At 39.9% G+C, this 16,232-nt stretch overlaps 1 protein-coding gene across 11 annotated transcripts in view; it reads left to right on the top strand.

Moving 5' to 3' along the window:
- The window catches only part of LOC139466845 (rho GTPase-activating protein 190-like), a 103,479-nt gene that overhangs the window by 28,757 nt on the left and 58,490 nt on the right, over positions 1 to 16,232 (top strand). For 9 of the 11 annotated variants that reach the window (XM_071248572.1, XM_071248573.1, XM_071248575.1 and 6 more), the window contains exons 2-3: positions 9,785 to 10,636; positions 13,563 to 14,235. In XM_071248572.1, the coding sequence (XP_071104673.1) occupies positions 10,234 to 10,636; positions 13,563 to 14,235 (1,076 nt within the window). In that variant the 5' untranslated portion in view covers positions 9,785 to 10,233. Of the gene's footprint in view, positions 1 to 12; positions 71 to 1,647; positions 1,719 to 9,784; positions 10,637 to 13,562; positions 14,236 to 16,232 lie in introns of those variants that run through there. The other 2 variants (XM_071248567.1, XM_071248569.1) reach the window with 2 other exon arrangements.

Raw genomic sequence — 16,232 nt, 5'->3', positions numbered from 1 at the left:
CTGATCAGCAGTGATCAGCAGCTTGGAGTTGGGGATGCCCCTCAGAACTGGAACACGGGGAAGGTTAGGGGTGAGTGTGGAAGCGGAAGATTGTGGTACTTGTAGCAGTGGTGTAGGTGTAGTGGGCTGGCTGGAGAATGGACGGTGTTGACTGTGTAAATGTCACGGCAGGTTATTAGCTTGCTGTTGCTTCAGGGGTGCGATTATGAATGTTTTTGATAAACAGGGCTGATGCTAAATAATCTGTGTATTGGCCATGTTTGTGAAGAAGTTAGTCATTTACCGTATTTCATGCATTAAGCATCCAGGATGGTGCTTGTTGAATTCTGCTTTGTTTAACAAGGTTAGCTTCTGCATTCTTCTTTATGGTATAAAATGTTTGATAAATAAGTTGTTGGTTTTTTTAAGAAGCAATTTTATTTTCAAAACTTAGTAGGCAACTTCGGTATATGTGAAAGATACAAATCTGTTACAGTGTACTTATGATCTTGATAATGGCTATTCTAGTGTTTTGAGTTCACCAATTGTATATTTTATTATTGTTTTAATAGTCGGAGTAGCACAAGACCAAGCTTTGTGAGACAGCTGTGAGACAATCATGAGAGAAACATTAAATAAAAGCGACAAAACCCTTTCCATATTCATAAGAAATCTCTGCTAAAAGCAGCATTGATCGTATGTTTCCAGTTTATATCATGCGCATACATGTGTTAATCATGTTAATGAATCACTATCAAACAGGGATGATACCAGGTCTTCCTGAAAAGGTCATTCAAGTCATTCAAATACATGTAGAGCTATGTCGCCAATATTTGTAGAATATCTTTTATTTTATTTTATTTATATAATTTTATGCATTATTTCCTTGAACATTTTTTATATATTTGTCTATGTTTTTATGACCCCTGCAGACAGGTGGGGGTAATGCACTCCTGGTTAAAAAACCTCAAAGGGACAACTAATTTTAGTTTGTTATATCTGTAGTTCGTTATATTAGCATATCTACAGCAAATGCCAAGTACAAAGAATACAGAATACCTGTCTGTCATTTTGTTAGGAGCGTGTTCGATATAAACATAGTTTACTGTAAATCATGTTACTGCTGGATTCAGAGGGAGGACTATTTGTCACTGTCATCTCTATATTCTAATATATTGAGTAGATATTGATATTTAGAGATGAGATATCATTGTTGTACATATGTAAAACACCAAATGTCATTGTGCAGATCATGATGTGAGACAAAGTTATATGTTCAAAATGTTCTGACGCCCAACCCCAATCCCAAACAAATAGTAAAAAAAGTTCTTGCATTTTATATAGTTATTGCCATAGATTGGTTACAAGAAATGTTCTATGTTCTTCCAAACAATGAACACAAACCATTGTGAATGTTAGAAGCATGACTGAGGGACATAACCTCAAATTAAGGACTTCTTTATCCCAAGAAAGATAAGCTGATGTCAGTGATGAGTAGTGTTGTGATTGGACTGCTTAATGTGGGCTTGTGCCAGTAACTGCGTAGTGGCCAACGGTGCTGACATGCCGTCCACACGCTGGTGCTAGCACACACTGGGTGGCTGGGACCTGGTTCTCTCTCCTCCCACACAACTAGGTCACACACTGGGCCAATCAATACAAGAACACATGTACAGGCCGGTGCATGGACTGAAGCAGCCAAGCTGTCTGCCGAAAAGGGTGCCTGTTACGTGTCTCGGGTATTGTAGGTCACAGTGACTTTGCTGGAGGCAAATAGCACCTGGCCGTTTAATGATTTTAGCAACATTCTTCTGTATTTTTTCCAATTTGACAGAAATTGTCAGGATGTTTTGACAATTGTCAGTGTCTTAGAAAATGAACTAATCTGATATCCTGAGTAAGGGCAGGAGAAATATTATATACCATAAAGGGCACCTGTTACTAGTCGTGGGCATGGTCAGTCAGGGTAGAAGTGTTATATACCAAATAGGGGACCTGTTGCTCATCTTGGGTGTCAGTCAGGGTAGAAGTGTTATATACCAAAAGGATACTTTGAATGTTATGTAGGGAGAGTAGTTTATGTCATAGGGTACATGTTCTTAATTTATGCTTGTCAAGGTAGATTGATTTTTGCCTCTTGAAAAATCCTGTCCAGATTATTTGTTCAGTTGTTGGGTGGTAATATTGTAAAAAAAAAGCACTTTTTCTTTCCTCATGTGTGCACCGGTTATTGAAATGAAATGCACTTTTTATAAGTTTCTTTAAATAGCCCACAACTCAATATGTGACTATGACTTTAAAATAGGCATGAATGATAAAGCACCTCCCACACATGGAAAGTCATATGACATTGTCCAAGTGGGAGTGTCCCCAGGTCCCCCGCTCTGACAATGCCTAATTTCCTGCACATGACCACTGACTTTATCTACCCATGGTTTCACTTAGTTCCTGAGCAGGGGAGAGATAGGACATTGAAAACACGGTGAAGATATGTATCAGCAGTTTATGCAGGGCAGCTGGTGTGTGCTTCATGGTCATGTGACCTGATGATGCAATTGACAAGTCATGCTCAAGGTTTGGAAATTGGCGTGATTTTAAAGCATGTAACAGATTATGACCTCATTAAGTGATTTGTCAGATAGATATTCAGTATCTTTGTAGACCCATGGCAACCGAGGCTCGTCATAAGAGGTGACTAATTGGACTGAATGTCAAGCTCAGAGACTTGGTTGATTGCAGGTCATCATATACCAATTGCGTGGATTGATGCTCATAAGGTCAATCACTGGGTCGTTTGTTACAGGCTTGATGGTGTACTGACATCTGTCATATAACTGGAATATCGCTCAGTACTAAAAACAAACCGTATTTTGACTCCAGATTCAGGGAATTGTATTGGTTGAATTGTAGATTAAATAACAAACGTTCAGAAAATATTGATTTGAAAATCAGCCTCTGTAGGCAGTTTAGGCATTCACTTTTTTCAAGAAATTCAAATATGAGAATGTGGCAGGGGAGATAAAACTTTTTCCCCCCTTCCCCCTCCAGTGTGGTTGGGGTAAAAAAACTCCCCTCCCCCTCCAGAGGCTCTCCATAAAACGTGTTGCTGGAGAATGTCTTGAAAGAAGCTACATGTTTGTGAGGGGTGTTGAAAAAAAGGGCCATCTCGCTGTTAAAATGTCATTATTTGTGTGCCATTTTTATGATAGCAAACTGTTTTGATGTTGTGTAGAGTTAAGAAAGGACAAGTATTTGCAGATGTCCCTGAAAAGAAGAATGACATACATTTGGGGAGTATCATCTCTTAGAAAACCTACTCACCACTATAAATACTGGTTTGATCTCTCTTCTAGACACCTGTGTTTTGACCCAGAAAATATATTCATTAGCTGTTCGTTAAAAATATATTCAGTTTACATCAGACAGAAAAATATTTTGCGAAAAGCCATTCCATTTCGGGGTAATTGATGTCTTATTCCATCATTATAGTCATACAGACAGGAGCATAGGGGACCCAGTCGTCGTATGTGCCGCAATTTACTGTTCAGAGTTGCATCCCTTGCCTTGGGGAGATTTTAGTAATGTCTATATTTGCATGGGGAGAAAACAGACAGAAACCACATATTGGACAATGAGTCCGGGAAATCCGGACATGGCTTTTGTGAAAATGTCTTGTACACATGTCAGTCAAAATCCAAAAATTATATATATATATATATATATATATATATATACGGTATTCGACGTAATAAGCGCCCCGCTCGAATACGTGCCCACGGCGATATTTGCTAATATATTGGCTAGTGAACAATCCCAATTAGCACCCTTTGTGTGTTATATGCACCCTTAATTATGGGAAATTAAATTCTGGAAAAATATATCTGGAGTGTCTAATACGCACAGACTTTTCTTTTGTATCATTTCAGGCTGTCAGCCTAAACCACAAATTTACGATCTTTCAACTCTTTCACCAAAATTGTATTCTAATAAGAGCCCCCTCTTTCTAATTTTGAGAGCGCCCTGGGCACTTATTACGTCGAATACGGTATATATATATATATATATTGCTAAATTTTGTTTTAGATACATACACGTATGCCCCCGAATCCCCATCCCTAATCATATATATATATTTACACAATTCCTGGATTTTTTTTCTGTTCTAGCAATCAAGATCTGCAACCTGTCTATTGACATGTCAATGTGTGTATATTACTGTAGGTGTCGGTGATTGGCTTTAGTGATGCTATATCTATTGACATGATATATTCCCTTTAATGCCCTGTCTATCATGTATGTATGTTTTGATGACGAGGTGTGGGTGATCAGCTACAGTGTTGCTATATCTATTGACACGATATATTACCTTTAAAAGCATTAGAAATTGGCACTAGTCCTGTAGGCCTTGCCAAACTGCCCAATAGTTAAGGTATCATAAGGACTAGTAGAAATTTGCCATTATTAAGGGTTTTGCTATATGTTATCATTGTAAGGATTTGAAGACAAAAACAGTTAGTTTCTATAATTGCTGCTTTAATGCCCTGTCATGTATGTATGTCTGGATTACTAGGTGTGGGAGATATGTGATCGGCTACACTGTTGCTATATCTTTGACATGATATATTGCCTTTAATGCCCTGTCTATCATATGTATGTCTGGATGACTAGGTGTGGGAGATATGTGATCAGCTACACTGTTGCTATATCTATTGACATGATATATTGCCTTTAACTCTTTCATCACTGGCTGCCCCAGAGTTATGTCCCTTGAAACCCTGCAGTCCCTGACACTGACAAGGCCTGTACACTGGCCTCCCTGGCAGTATTATTAGAAAATCACACCATCATTTTTGATGCACTTTTTCTACCAGAAACTTGCTTTTAATATACATTGATCATATACCATTGTAAAGAGGATTAAGTATACTTTAATATTCTTTGTTGTTATTGTCTCTAACCTTTGTCATTATCTAATTACAGGTGTTTACAAGTGAAATAAAACTTGAAAACACTGAAAAAATGAAAACAGACAATGAATTTTGGCTCAAATTGTATTAAAAATCACAAAACTAAATCACAGATACAAGGTAAACATAACACAGTGGTCTTGTCATCTTGGACGGCACAGGTAATCGCAGGTGTTACAGGTAAATTCTCTTCATGCACATCTGTAAACAAATAAACAAGTTTACAACTCTTGGTACTGACTTTGTTTTCTATACTGATGTCACATATTACTTATGATACACCTACAGCCTCTTAGGTAAACTCGTTAACACAGGTAAACTTGTTAACGCAGGTAAACTCGTTAACACAGGTAAAAACAAATATTTGATTTATTTTGTTCTTTTTCAGGATTTGAAACAAAAATTAAGTATTTAAGTTTTTAAAAAGTAATTTATCACATTACATGAACATTGAACCACAGCTACTATAAGAATGACATCACAGGGAAGATATCACAGATTGATCTGAAGAGGGAAAGATTGTAAAAGGACAGAAAGATCGTAAATTCAAGTTCTGCAAATATAAAAGTTGTAATAACATATTTACAATACACTGCTATTTACAACTGCATAATAAATTAAATCAGTACTTTATTAAATCAATTAATAAATAAATAATTTATACAGTTACTAAAATTTAAATTAAGATGTAAAAAACAAGAGAACAAACATGATTATAGAAATAAATTTTATTCAAATTGAGCGAAATATAAGGACATACGACAAACCGGCAAACTACAATTCGGATTGCGATCAGAAAAATAATTTAAAAAAAAAAGAAACAAATACGTCATGCCACTCACCTTTGTTGTTGTTGTGATCGCTCGTTCACGTGTAGGCTGCATTCTCATTCGTCGCACTGATAATCCGTTCAAACACAGAATCATTGTAAAACAGTTGGAAAAAATCAATAGCATGACTCTTCACTCACCGTAGGTGTCAATATATATATATTCTTGAGTCCGGTCGCCTCTTCAAAATCCCTCATGTCTCCACTGTTGTGGTCCCTCTGCCACTCCCATTCTTGAAAGTTGGCGGGGGGGACACCTCGTCGAAACCGTCAAAATCTTCACCAAAATATTCGCGAAATTCCCTCTCCCCTTCGCTTAAATTATTCAATTCAAACACATTATTATTCCCGATAGAGTCGTTGTTAATCATCTGATCGCTATCCGAATCGTAGTTGGCCGCCATTACGCTTGATTTACGATTCAAGCGAGAAAAATACTGTCGCGAAAACAGGTGACATCCGCGATTTTCGCGCCAAAAAGACGGGGAAATTCCATAGAATGACGTGTCAATCACGTGTATATCTCGTTTCCATATTTAGAACGAGATTACACACGAGAAAGGAAGTAGAAAGAGCGATTTTGTAAACACGCTCGCGCCGCCCGATTTATCGGGCAGCCGGGTGTGGGGCTTGGACAGTTCTCGCCCGATTTTTCGGGCAGCCGGGTTCTGGGACACGGTTTATGCTGCCCGATAAATCGGGCAGTCGGGGCGAAAGGGTTAATGCCCTGTCTATCATATGTATGTCTGGATGACTAGGTGTGGGAGATATGTGATCGGCTACACTGTTGCTATATCAGAGCCTGATGTAATGTACACACACATCTGGCTTAACCTGGGTCAACATCCATTACTTTGCTCTGCTAGCTTTTAGTCGTATATGTATATTTATACAATGATCCTTATTAAGAAGGAAAGTCATGTGGCTGTGAAGTAGCCTAGTCAGCAGGGTTAGAAATTAATGCTAGCCCGAGACTAGTACAAATTGTTAGCTAGACTTGTGTAACCATGGAGTTTGACTTATCTTCATTAAGCAATATATCACGTGACATACCACAGGTCTGGGTAGTCCTGTGGGTACCCGGGTTATACGCAGGACCCCCCCGACCTGAGTTAACCATCCCAGCCCTACTGTCTACAATGTAACTCACATCTCAGACAAGCAGATAGTCCTGCACCATGACTGTGGAATTTATATTTTTTAGGTATTTTATTTTTTTTTACTAAAAGCCTAGGCAAGTCTAGATCAAACTAACCAAGTCTAGTTTGCTTGTTTCAACAGCAGAAGAGGAAAGGTTCCTTTGAAGATTTTTTTAAAACTTAATTTACAGACATGTTTTCACTGACTAATTGTTATAAGTCTAACAAGCAGATGACTGGCCATGGCCGTCCATGACTGTGAGCATGTCCCTTCATAATGACCAATGAAACAGTCCTGAGTACTGCATGTTGATGATAAAAGGATGCATCAAATATGATTATATATACTCAACAAAAAAGTATGGAATATTATGTTGTGACCTGTGAAGATTCGGGGTAGAATAGGTCTTCAGCTACCCATGCTTGTCGTAAAAGGCGACTAATGGAATCAGGTGGTCAGGCTCACTGACTTGGTTGATGCATGTCATCGTATCCCAATTGCATAGATCGATGCTCCTGATGACAATCACTGGATTGTCTGGTCCAGACTCGATTATTTACAGACCGTCGTCATGTGGCTGGAATATTGCAGAGTGCAGATTTAAAAAAAGAAAGACATTATTTTGTAGTGAAGACTGAGCTCAATTTCATAAAAATATCCTCAAAATAGTCATGGCACCCTAACAGGTTTTTTTTCAGTATACTTTAAAAAATGCTTCCTTACTTATCACTTCTGCAGAAGTGCATTGTTTAGACTTCGAAGTTTTTGTCTGTTGGATGTGCAGTAGCTATTCACTCTACCGGGCTCAGCTGATAAGCATGTTTGAAATGCCATCATCGATTCACCTATTTACTCTAACAGTATCACTCGGTGACTACGTCCGATCTACACACATACCTATATATACGATCCCATTGTCTATATTTTTTTAACATCTGTTATTTGCTTTGTAAATTGCATGTTCATAATTTGCAACATCAAAATCACAACAGAAAAAAGCTGTGTCATGACAGGTAGTCATGCGAGTGTGTAGGATTTGGACGATTATAGACAAAGGGGGATGGCATGGTGAGGCCAGTGTATTGTGGTGATTGTAATTGTATATACTCCTACCCTGAATTGTGCCTGTACCCCGTGACCTAGTCAGTCAGGTGTGGAAGTGGGTGGGAGAGGGGGGCACCTTGCTGTACTCCATCAAGTGGGAGAGGGAGGAACCTTACAGTACTCCATTCAGGGGGAGAGGAAGGCACCTTGCAGTATTCCATCAGGAGGGAGAGGGGTAGGGAGAGGTGGGGGCACCTTGCCGTATTCCATCAAGTGGGAGAGGGGGGCACCTTGCAGTACTCCATTCAGTGGGAGAGGGGGGCACCTTGCAGTACTCCACCAGGAGGGAGAGGGGGTGGGAGAGGGGGCACCTTGCTGTATTCCATCAAGTGGGTGAGGGGGCACCTTGCAGTACTCCATTCAGAGGGAGAGGGGGGTGGGAGAGGGGGGCACCTTGCAGTACTCCATCAGGAGGGAGAGAGGGTGGGAGAGGGGGCACCTTGCAGTACTCTAGCATCAGGCTGAATATGAGAGGTGGTGTTTGACTCACAGGAGATTAAATGCCTGAATAATAACGTAAGAAAAGTTAGGAATTTGAGGTCCTATGATGCATGGAAGCTGTGAGAAATGGAGCCCAGGTTTAGGTTTCATCACTGCTAGTGTAGCCTATGTTGAGGTGCAGTAGCAGGTAGCAGGCCGCTGCATCGGCTTGTGTATCTGACAGGTAGGGAGGGCAACTGCGACCTAGCCAGTGGTGAGAGTTAAAGGGGTCGTTGGGGACTCCTCCTGTAGCATTTGAATGATGGATCCTTAGCCATATTAGGATTATTACAAAGGAGCCTTTGATTCTCATTCTTTATTTTAACATTGCTCACTTAGATACTATTGTAGACAAGTAGGAATTTGCTGATTTTGCATAGTTTTCTGAAATTTTGCTAAATCATGACAAAGTTATGTGGATTATTCTTGGGCCGTGTGGGATAATGTTATGTCGTAATGTTTTAGCACTGTAAAGCCTTTACTTTGAATTACTAAATTAATTAAAATTGTCTCATTTTATGAAAATCACCAGAATTCCATGTCAACTTTAACCAAGATTTGCTGGTTACAAAATGTAACCTGGTTGGATGTGTGTCATTAAAACCTTAGTCACACCTCCATCCCCTGAACACGATTAACAGACAACCCAGATTGATGAAATAATTCACTCACTCACTTTGACCTTGAAGAAAACTGCCACAATGACGACATATCCCCACCTAAGGACCTGGTGTATTAGACAAATGCATCAGGGAAATTTTTTAAGCTGAATTGTATAACTAAAAGCGTCAAAAACATGATCTGATTTCACACTGTATGTAAGTCCATTATCAATCACACTTCAACGTGTTTAAAAGATTTAAGATATTTGACAGACATTTGAGTAGAGATTATTGAAAATTATGATAACATTTTCAAAGCCATATAGAAGTATGTTTGACCAAGGTGTTTCCTTACCATTCATTAGGCCACTTATCCATTGAGGGTTGATTGTAGGTATAATTATGCTTACTCGATGCTATCAGTGAGTATGCCTTTATACATATACTCGTTCATGATTGTAGTCACTTTTAGGACTATTTCACAGCCAGATTCGAATCACAAGTGAAAGGCGCAGTTTGTATTTAGTAAATACTTCTCATATTTCTGAGGCAAGAGAGTTCATTGTGTTCCACTTTCATTCTTTGAAAGGGAATTTCAACAGGGAGCAGACGGTATTTCCACCCCATTCCATCCAGTGGGTTATTTTATCACGACATTCATCAGATTCTCTCTCTGTTTGCAGGTGCTAGCACATGGATGTTGCTGTCGCATGTGGCGGGTGACCTTGAGGTCATGACCTTGCACCGAGCAACCCGGTGAAGGAAATGACAGAGAAGTTTCCTACAGCGATGTGACTCCACTGATGCTAATCCTTGTGTTGTAATAACAGCTTCGCCAACACATCCCCTCCTCCTAACATGCAAGCTGGAACGTTTAGGATTCCTTGAAATATTTTCACAGATGACATTTTGAGAATATTTACAGATTCAACATTTATGTGCAATTTGTAGTGAATTAGGACTCCTTTGTTGAGGATTTGTTTGTTTTCCCTCCCATCGTGGATTATGTTGTTACGTTTTACGTCCAGTGCAATAATGGCTCTACGATGCAGTCAACGATTATACGCAAATGGCTGATCTGTGGATAATGGTGGATTCAATGCCTTTTGGTTGACGACGTCACGCAGTGGTCATGGCGAAAAAGGCAGAGGGACGCACTTTTAACATCGGCGTGATCGGATTATCTGGAACTGAACGGGAGAAGGGGCAATATGGTGTGGGCAAATCCTGTCTTTGCAATCGATTCCTGTACCAGGTTGCGGACAAGTACCACACCGAACATATCTCTGTGCTGTCGCAGAGTGACTTCGCAGGACGTGTCATCAACAATGATCACTTCCTGTACTGGGGCGAAGTCACCAAAACGGACGAGGGGAATAATTTTACTTTCAACGTGGTGGAACAGACTGAGTTTATTGATGATGTGTCGTTTCAACCATTCAAAACGGGGAGGACGGAGCCCTACACCAAAAGATGTGTTCAAACCAAAGTGCAGTCTGCAGAGAAACTGATGTATATTTGCAAGGACCAACTTGGTAAGTATCATTGTAATTTTCAGTGTGTCAACAGTCATATCTTGCCCCCGGCTGTACCTGTTGCTGTTTGACAGATAAGACTCTTCAGGCTCTTTAAATTTAAATATTGTACCTTAATCGACAGACAAATAACACAACTGCGATCTGGCCACCTATGTACACAGAAAATTGAAACGTACACAGTGTTACATAACAGATGAGCCCGGGGTTGTATTTGTTGACTCCACACAGCAAACAGAAACGTTTATTGTGAATAGTTGGTCCTATTGATAGATGTTGCAGCTTCAGTTAGGATATTTCTGAGCCAGGACATTGGTCTTTGTCAAGAATTCTATGTAAAAACGTTTTGGCTGACATAGAAATTTGATCCTGTGGTGAATCGGTGAACTGTATAAATAAAGAAATGCCATCTAGGCATCGGGATGATTGTGGAGGATGGAGCAGGTGAAAGGCCGGGATAAGTCTTCTGGGCAGGGTTTCACAGTCAAACAAATTAGGATGGAAATATAAACACTAATAGTTACAAGCCAGTGCATTTTTTTGTAGGAACTAGTACAGACTGATTGAAATATGCTAACACACTTTTGATAGGGATATTTTTATCTTTCCACTATACACAAAATGATTTTCATATGTCAAGTGTATATTTCAATAGAATGACATACCTGATCATCCCTGTCAAAGATTGAGTAGTATATGCTGTTGCAAATATGACATCAAAATAGGACTAGGATAGTTTGGATAAAACTTTCACCAAGAACACATCGTTCCTGCATTGTGGGAAGCTAGATTTTCTGGACATCAATAGAGTTACCTGTGTTCGCATTACTCCAGTCATGACTGTAACAAATTAGCTCTGAAACGTCATCAGTACTGACAGAGTGAGGTCAATCTCCGATAACGTCATGTCATCAGTACTGACAGAGTGAGGCCAATCTCAGATAACGTCATGTCATCAGTACTGACAGAGTGAGGCCAATCTCAGATAACGTCATGTCATGACAGAGTGAGGCCAATCTCAGATAACGTTATGTCATCAGTACTGACAGAGTGAGGCCAACCTCAGATAATGTCATGTCATCAGTACTGACAGAGTGAGGCCAATCTCAGATAACGTCATGTCATCAGTACTGACAGAGTGAGGCCAATCTCAGATAACGTCATGTCATCAGTACTGACAGAGTGAGGCCAATCTCAGATAATGTCATGTCATCAGTACTGACAAAGTGAGGCCAGTCTCAGATAACATCATGTCATCAGTACTGACAGAGTGAGGCCAATCTCAGATAATGTCATATCATCAGTACTGACAGAGTGAGGCCAATCTCAGATAACTCCATGTCATCAGTACTGACAGAGTGATGCCAATCTCAGATAACTCCAAATCATCAGTACTGACAGAGTGAGGCCAATCTCAGATAACTCCATGTCATCAGTACTGACAGAGTGAGGCCAATCTCAGATAACTCCAAATCATCAGTACTGACAGAGTGATGCCAATCTCAGATAACGTCATGTCATCAGTACTGACAGAGTGAGGCCAATCTCAGATAATGTCATGTCATGACAGAGTGAGGCCAATCTCAGATAATGTCATGTCATGACAGAGTGAGGCCAGTCTCAGATAACATCATGTCATCAGTACTGACAGAGTGATGCCAATCTCAGATAACGTCATGTCATCAGTACTGACAGAGTGAGGCCAATCTCAGATAATGTCATCCTTACTGTCACAAATTAGATCAGAAATTGTTACTGACGAAGTAATATTTAGTTTATTTTGTGAGAATGAGATTCTGTATTCACTTTCACCCTGTTTATCTGTTCATGGATTTTGTGCATCATGAATATTGAAGGCCCAATGAGAAATGAACGAAAAGCCCTTTTTATCCAGTAGCCCAGTCCAGTGCATTCCACAATTCTTGAATTGCATGATGTGGTCGGGCTGTCTTGCTGCCGATTGGTCGTCAGGCCATGTCTTGGTGATGACTGATGTTGCTGTCACTAGTTACCTGGTCCAGACTAGATTATTTAGAATCTGCAAGCTGGAATATTGCTGACCATAAAATTATACATTTACTCACTCACTTCTACCAAAGACGGATTGGTTCTGGGCCCACTTTCACAAAGCAATCATGGCGCGCCAACTACTGTAAGTCTATGTTAAAATATGGGAGGTGCGATCATCAGTGTTACGACTGTCGTAAGTCTATGTGAAAGTAGCGGAGCAATGATTGTTATAGCGCTTCAACTATCATAATTCTATGTTAAAATATGGGAGGTACAATCATCAGTGTTACGACTGTCGTAAGTCTATTTGAAAGTAGGAGAGCAGCGATTGTTATAGCGCTTCAACTATCATAATTCTATGTTAAAATATGGGAGGTACAATCATCAGTGTTACGACTGTCATAAGTCTATGTGAAAGTAGGGGAGCAACGATTGTTATAGCGCTTCAACTATTATAATTCTATGTTGAAATATGGGAGGTACGATCGTCATAGTGTTACGACTGTCGTAAGTCTATGTGAAAGTAGGGGAGCAACGATTGTTATGGTGCTATGACTGTTGTAAGTCTGCGTTAAAATGTGGGAGGTACGATCATCAGTGTGCTATGACTGTCGTAAGTTTACATGAAAGTAGGGAGCTACAATCATCATAGTGCTACAACTATTGTAAGTCAATGTTAAAGTAGGCAGCTATGATTGCTGTGTGCATGTGGACCATGTTCTTCTCCCACTCCCTGTCCCTCGCAGCCATCAGGCAACTGTCAGTCCTCTGTGTCTCTGTGGATTTGTTGTGACATTACACACTTTTGCAAGGCTTGCCTGAAACTATATGCAGCATCTTCTAATGACATCATTCAAGAAACATATCAACAATATTCTCTTTGAACATGTCATTATTCCCTATTTGTGTGTTGTAGGTATGGAGTCAGACTATGAACAGAAGCTGATGCCAGAAGGGAAGTTAACCATTGACGGCTTCATCTGTTGTTTTGACGTCAGTCAGGCCCCCCAGCGGCCGGTTGACAAGCAAGTGGAATTTGTGGCAGCGTTGCTGAGCGCCGTTCTCAAAGCCAAGAAACCGCTGGTTCTTGCAACCACAAAACACGATGATGCAGAGGAACATTTTGTGGAAAAAGTGGAGAAATTACTCAACAGACGGGAGTTCAAAGGTTGCTTTCCATTGGTGGAGACATCCGCACATGACAATGTGAATACAGAGCTTGCATTTATGACTTTAGCCCACCTTATTGACAAGACTAAAGCTCGAGCCAAAGTGATTCCTTTCCATGAAGCATTGAAAGCTCGGCAAGAAATCCTCGGGGTTGCAAACAAAGCCTATCAGAACTTGCTCAAACTGCACGTCACAGATCCAGTGCTAACTTGGCAAGCGTGTCGGAAGAAGTTTGTGAACGAACCTGACTTTGGACATTATGTTGACCTATTCGGTACGGATAAGGCGAAGAAGTTGTTCCGCAACCACGTGAAACACCTGCGGGATGAGCAGATTCAGCTGAAGGAACAGACATATTTGTCCCAGATACCCAAGATTTTAAAACACTTCCTCCCTAGTCTAGATGCAATAGGTGACAGGTCAGTAACTTTGGCTTCCTTCCCTTTTATTTGCAGGTCTCATGGTATAAGGGTACAGTGACTGCGCGTTTTGGAGCCCTCAGCTATTTACGGATTTTGCCTATTTTAGTTGAGTAACATTATATCTAAATTTAAGTGCCAAAAACATGATAGGAAGGATGAATATCCCAAGTTTAATGAAATGATACTCTCTCAAATCTAATGAGAGAGCAATACTTTAACATCAGACATGATTTTATTTTTCAACTTGAAAAACATAGTACTGCTGATTGATGATCAGAATTGAAATGACAGATGTGAAAAAAAGTAGCAAGAAAACAATATCACAGTTATGAGTGTCTTGTCATATGCATTTAAATTGTCACACAGAATATCACCTACAGTCCAGTGTTTCTTGTAAATCTGGAACCCGCTAACAGCCCTTAAGGTGTAATATTGGTGCAAATCGGCCATATTGAAGTGTGCTACAACACATCTTGAAGAGCATCGGGGATGGGAGATCAATCAACTTATAAAAAGCTTTTCATTTTTTTCATTTTTAAGCCAATGGGCGAAATAACAAGGGGGCTTAAGGTGCAGGCCCAGTAGAACAGGTTTCTGTGTTTGTAAAACTCCGAGATTACGGGAAGAAAGGTTTCTTTGTTTGTGAAACTTGTAGAGATTCGAGGTAGAATATGTTTCCATGTTTTGTGAAATGTGGAGATTTTGGAAGGAAAAGGTCTCTGTGTTTATGAAACGTGTAGAGATTCCAGGAGAAATTGGTCTCCATATTTGTGAAACTTTTAGATATTCCCGATAGAATAGGTCTCCATGTTTGTGAATCGTGTAGAGATTTGAGATACAATAGGCCTCTATGTTAGTGAATCGTGTAGAGATTTGAGATACAAAAGGTCTCCATGTTTGTGAATTGTGTAGAGATTTGAGATACAATAGGCCTCTATGTTAGTGAATCGTGTAGAGATTTGAGATACAAAAGGTCTCCATGTTAGTGAATCGTGTAGAGATTTGAGATACAATAGGTCTCCATGTTTGTGAATCGTGTAGAGATTTGAGATACAATAGGTCACCATGTTTGTGAATCGTGTAGAGATTTGAGATACAATAGGTCTCCATGTTTGTGAATTGTGTAGAGATTTGAGATACAATAGGTCTCCATGTTTGTGAATCGTGTAGAGATTTAAGATACAAAAGGTCTCCATGTTTGTGAATCGTGTAGAGATTTGAGATACAATAGGTCTCCATGTTTATGAAACGTGTAGAGATTTGAGATACAAAAGGTCTCCATGTTTGTGTATCGTGTAGAGATTTGAGATACAATAGGTCTCCATGTTTGTGAAACGTGTAGAGATTTGAGATACAATAGGTCACCATGTTTGTGAAACGTGTAGAGATTTGAGATACAATAGGTCTCCATGTTAGTGAATCGTCTAGAGATTTGAGATACAATAGGTCTCCATGTTTGTGAAACATGTAAAGCTTTCACGTAGAAGAGCCTTTAGGTGTCCGTGTTTGTGAGACATTTGGAGATTCCAAGGCAAGAAATTGCCCAGTACTTAATGCTCACAGTATGAGTGGGCTAGGATCAGATGGTTACAATGTATTCGGGGCGGTCGGGTAGCCTAGTGGTTTAAGCATTTGCTCGTCATACAGAAGACCCGGGTTCGATTCCTGACATGGGTACAATGTGTGAAGCCCATTTCTGTGACACCAACATGTGCCACAACCAACCTTGGACAGCAAATATAATAATAAAAACATAATATTGCTGATTCAGCATAAAACCACTTCATTCACTCACTGGATTTTGTTGTGTGAACAAGAATATCTGAGGGAATCAAATTGGATTTCACTTTCTTGTTCGGTATCAACATTGGTCTGCACTTTGATGGTTGATTAGCCACATTTTTTAACATCCATGTGCACTTCAATAGCAGGCTATTGGAGTCAGTGAGAACTTCTTTCATTACATGGGTGATATTTCACTCCAGATAACAGTC

Source organism: Haliotis cracherodii, unplaced genomic scaffold, assembly GCF_022045235.1.
Source record: "Haliotis cracherodii isolate W230 unplaced genomic scaffold, xgHalCrac1.p SCAF_19, whole genome shotgun sequence".
NCBI lineage: Eukaryota > Metazoa > Mollusca > Gastropoda > Lepetellida > Haliotidae > Haliotis > Haliotis cracherodii.
Note: the sequence above shows the minus strand (reverse complement) of the source record. Positions and strands in the feature narration are given on the sequence as shown.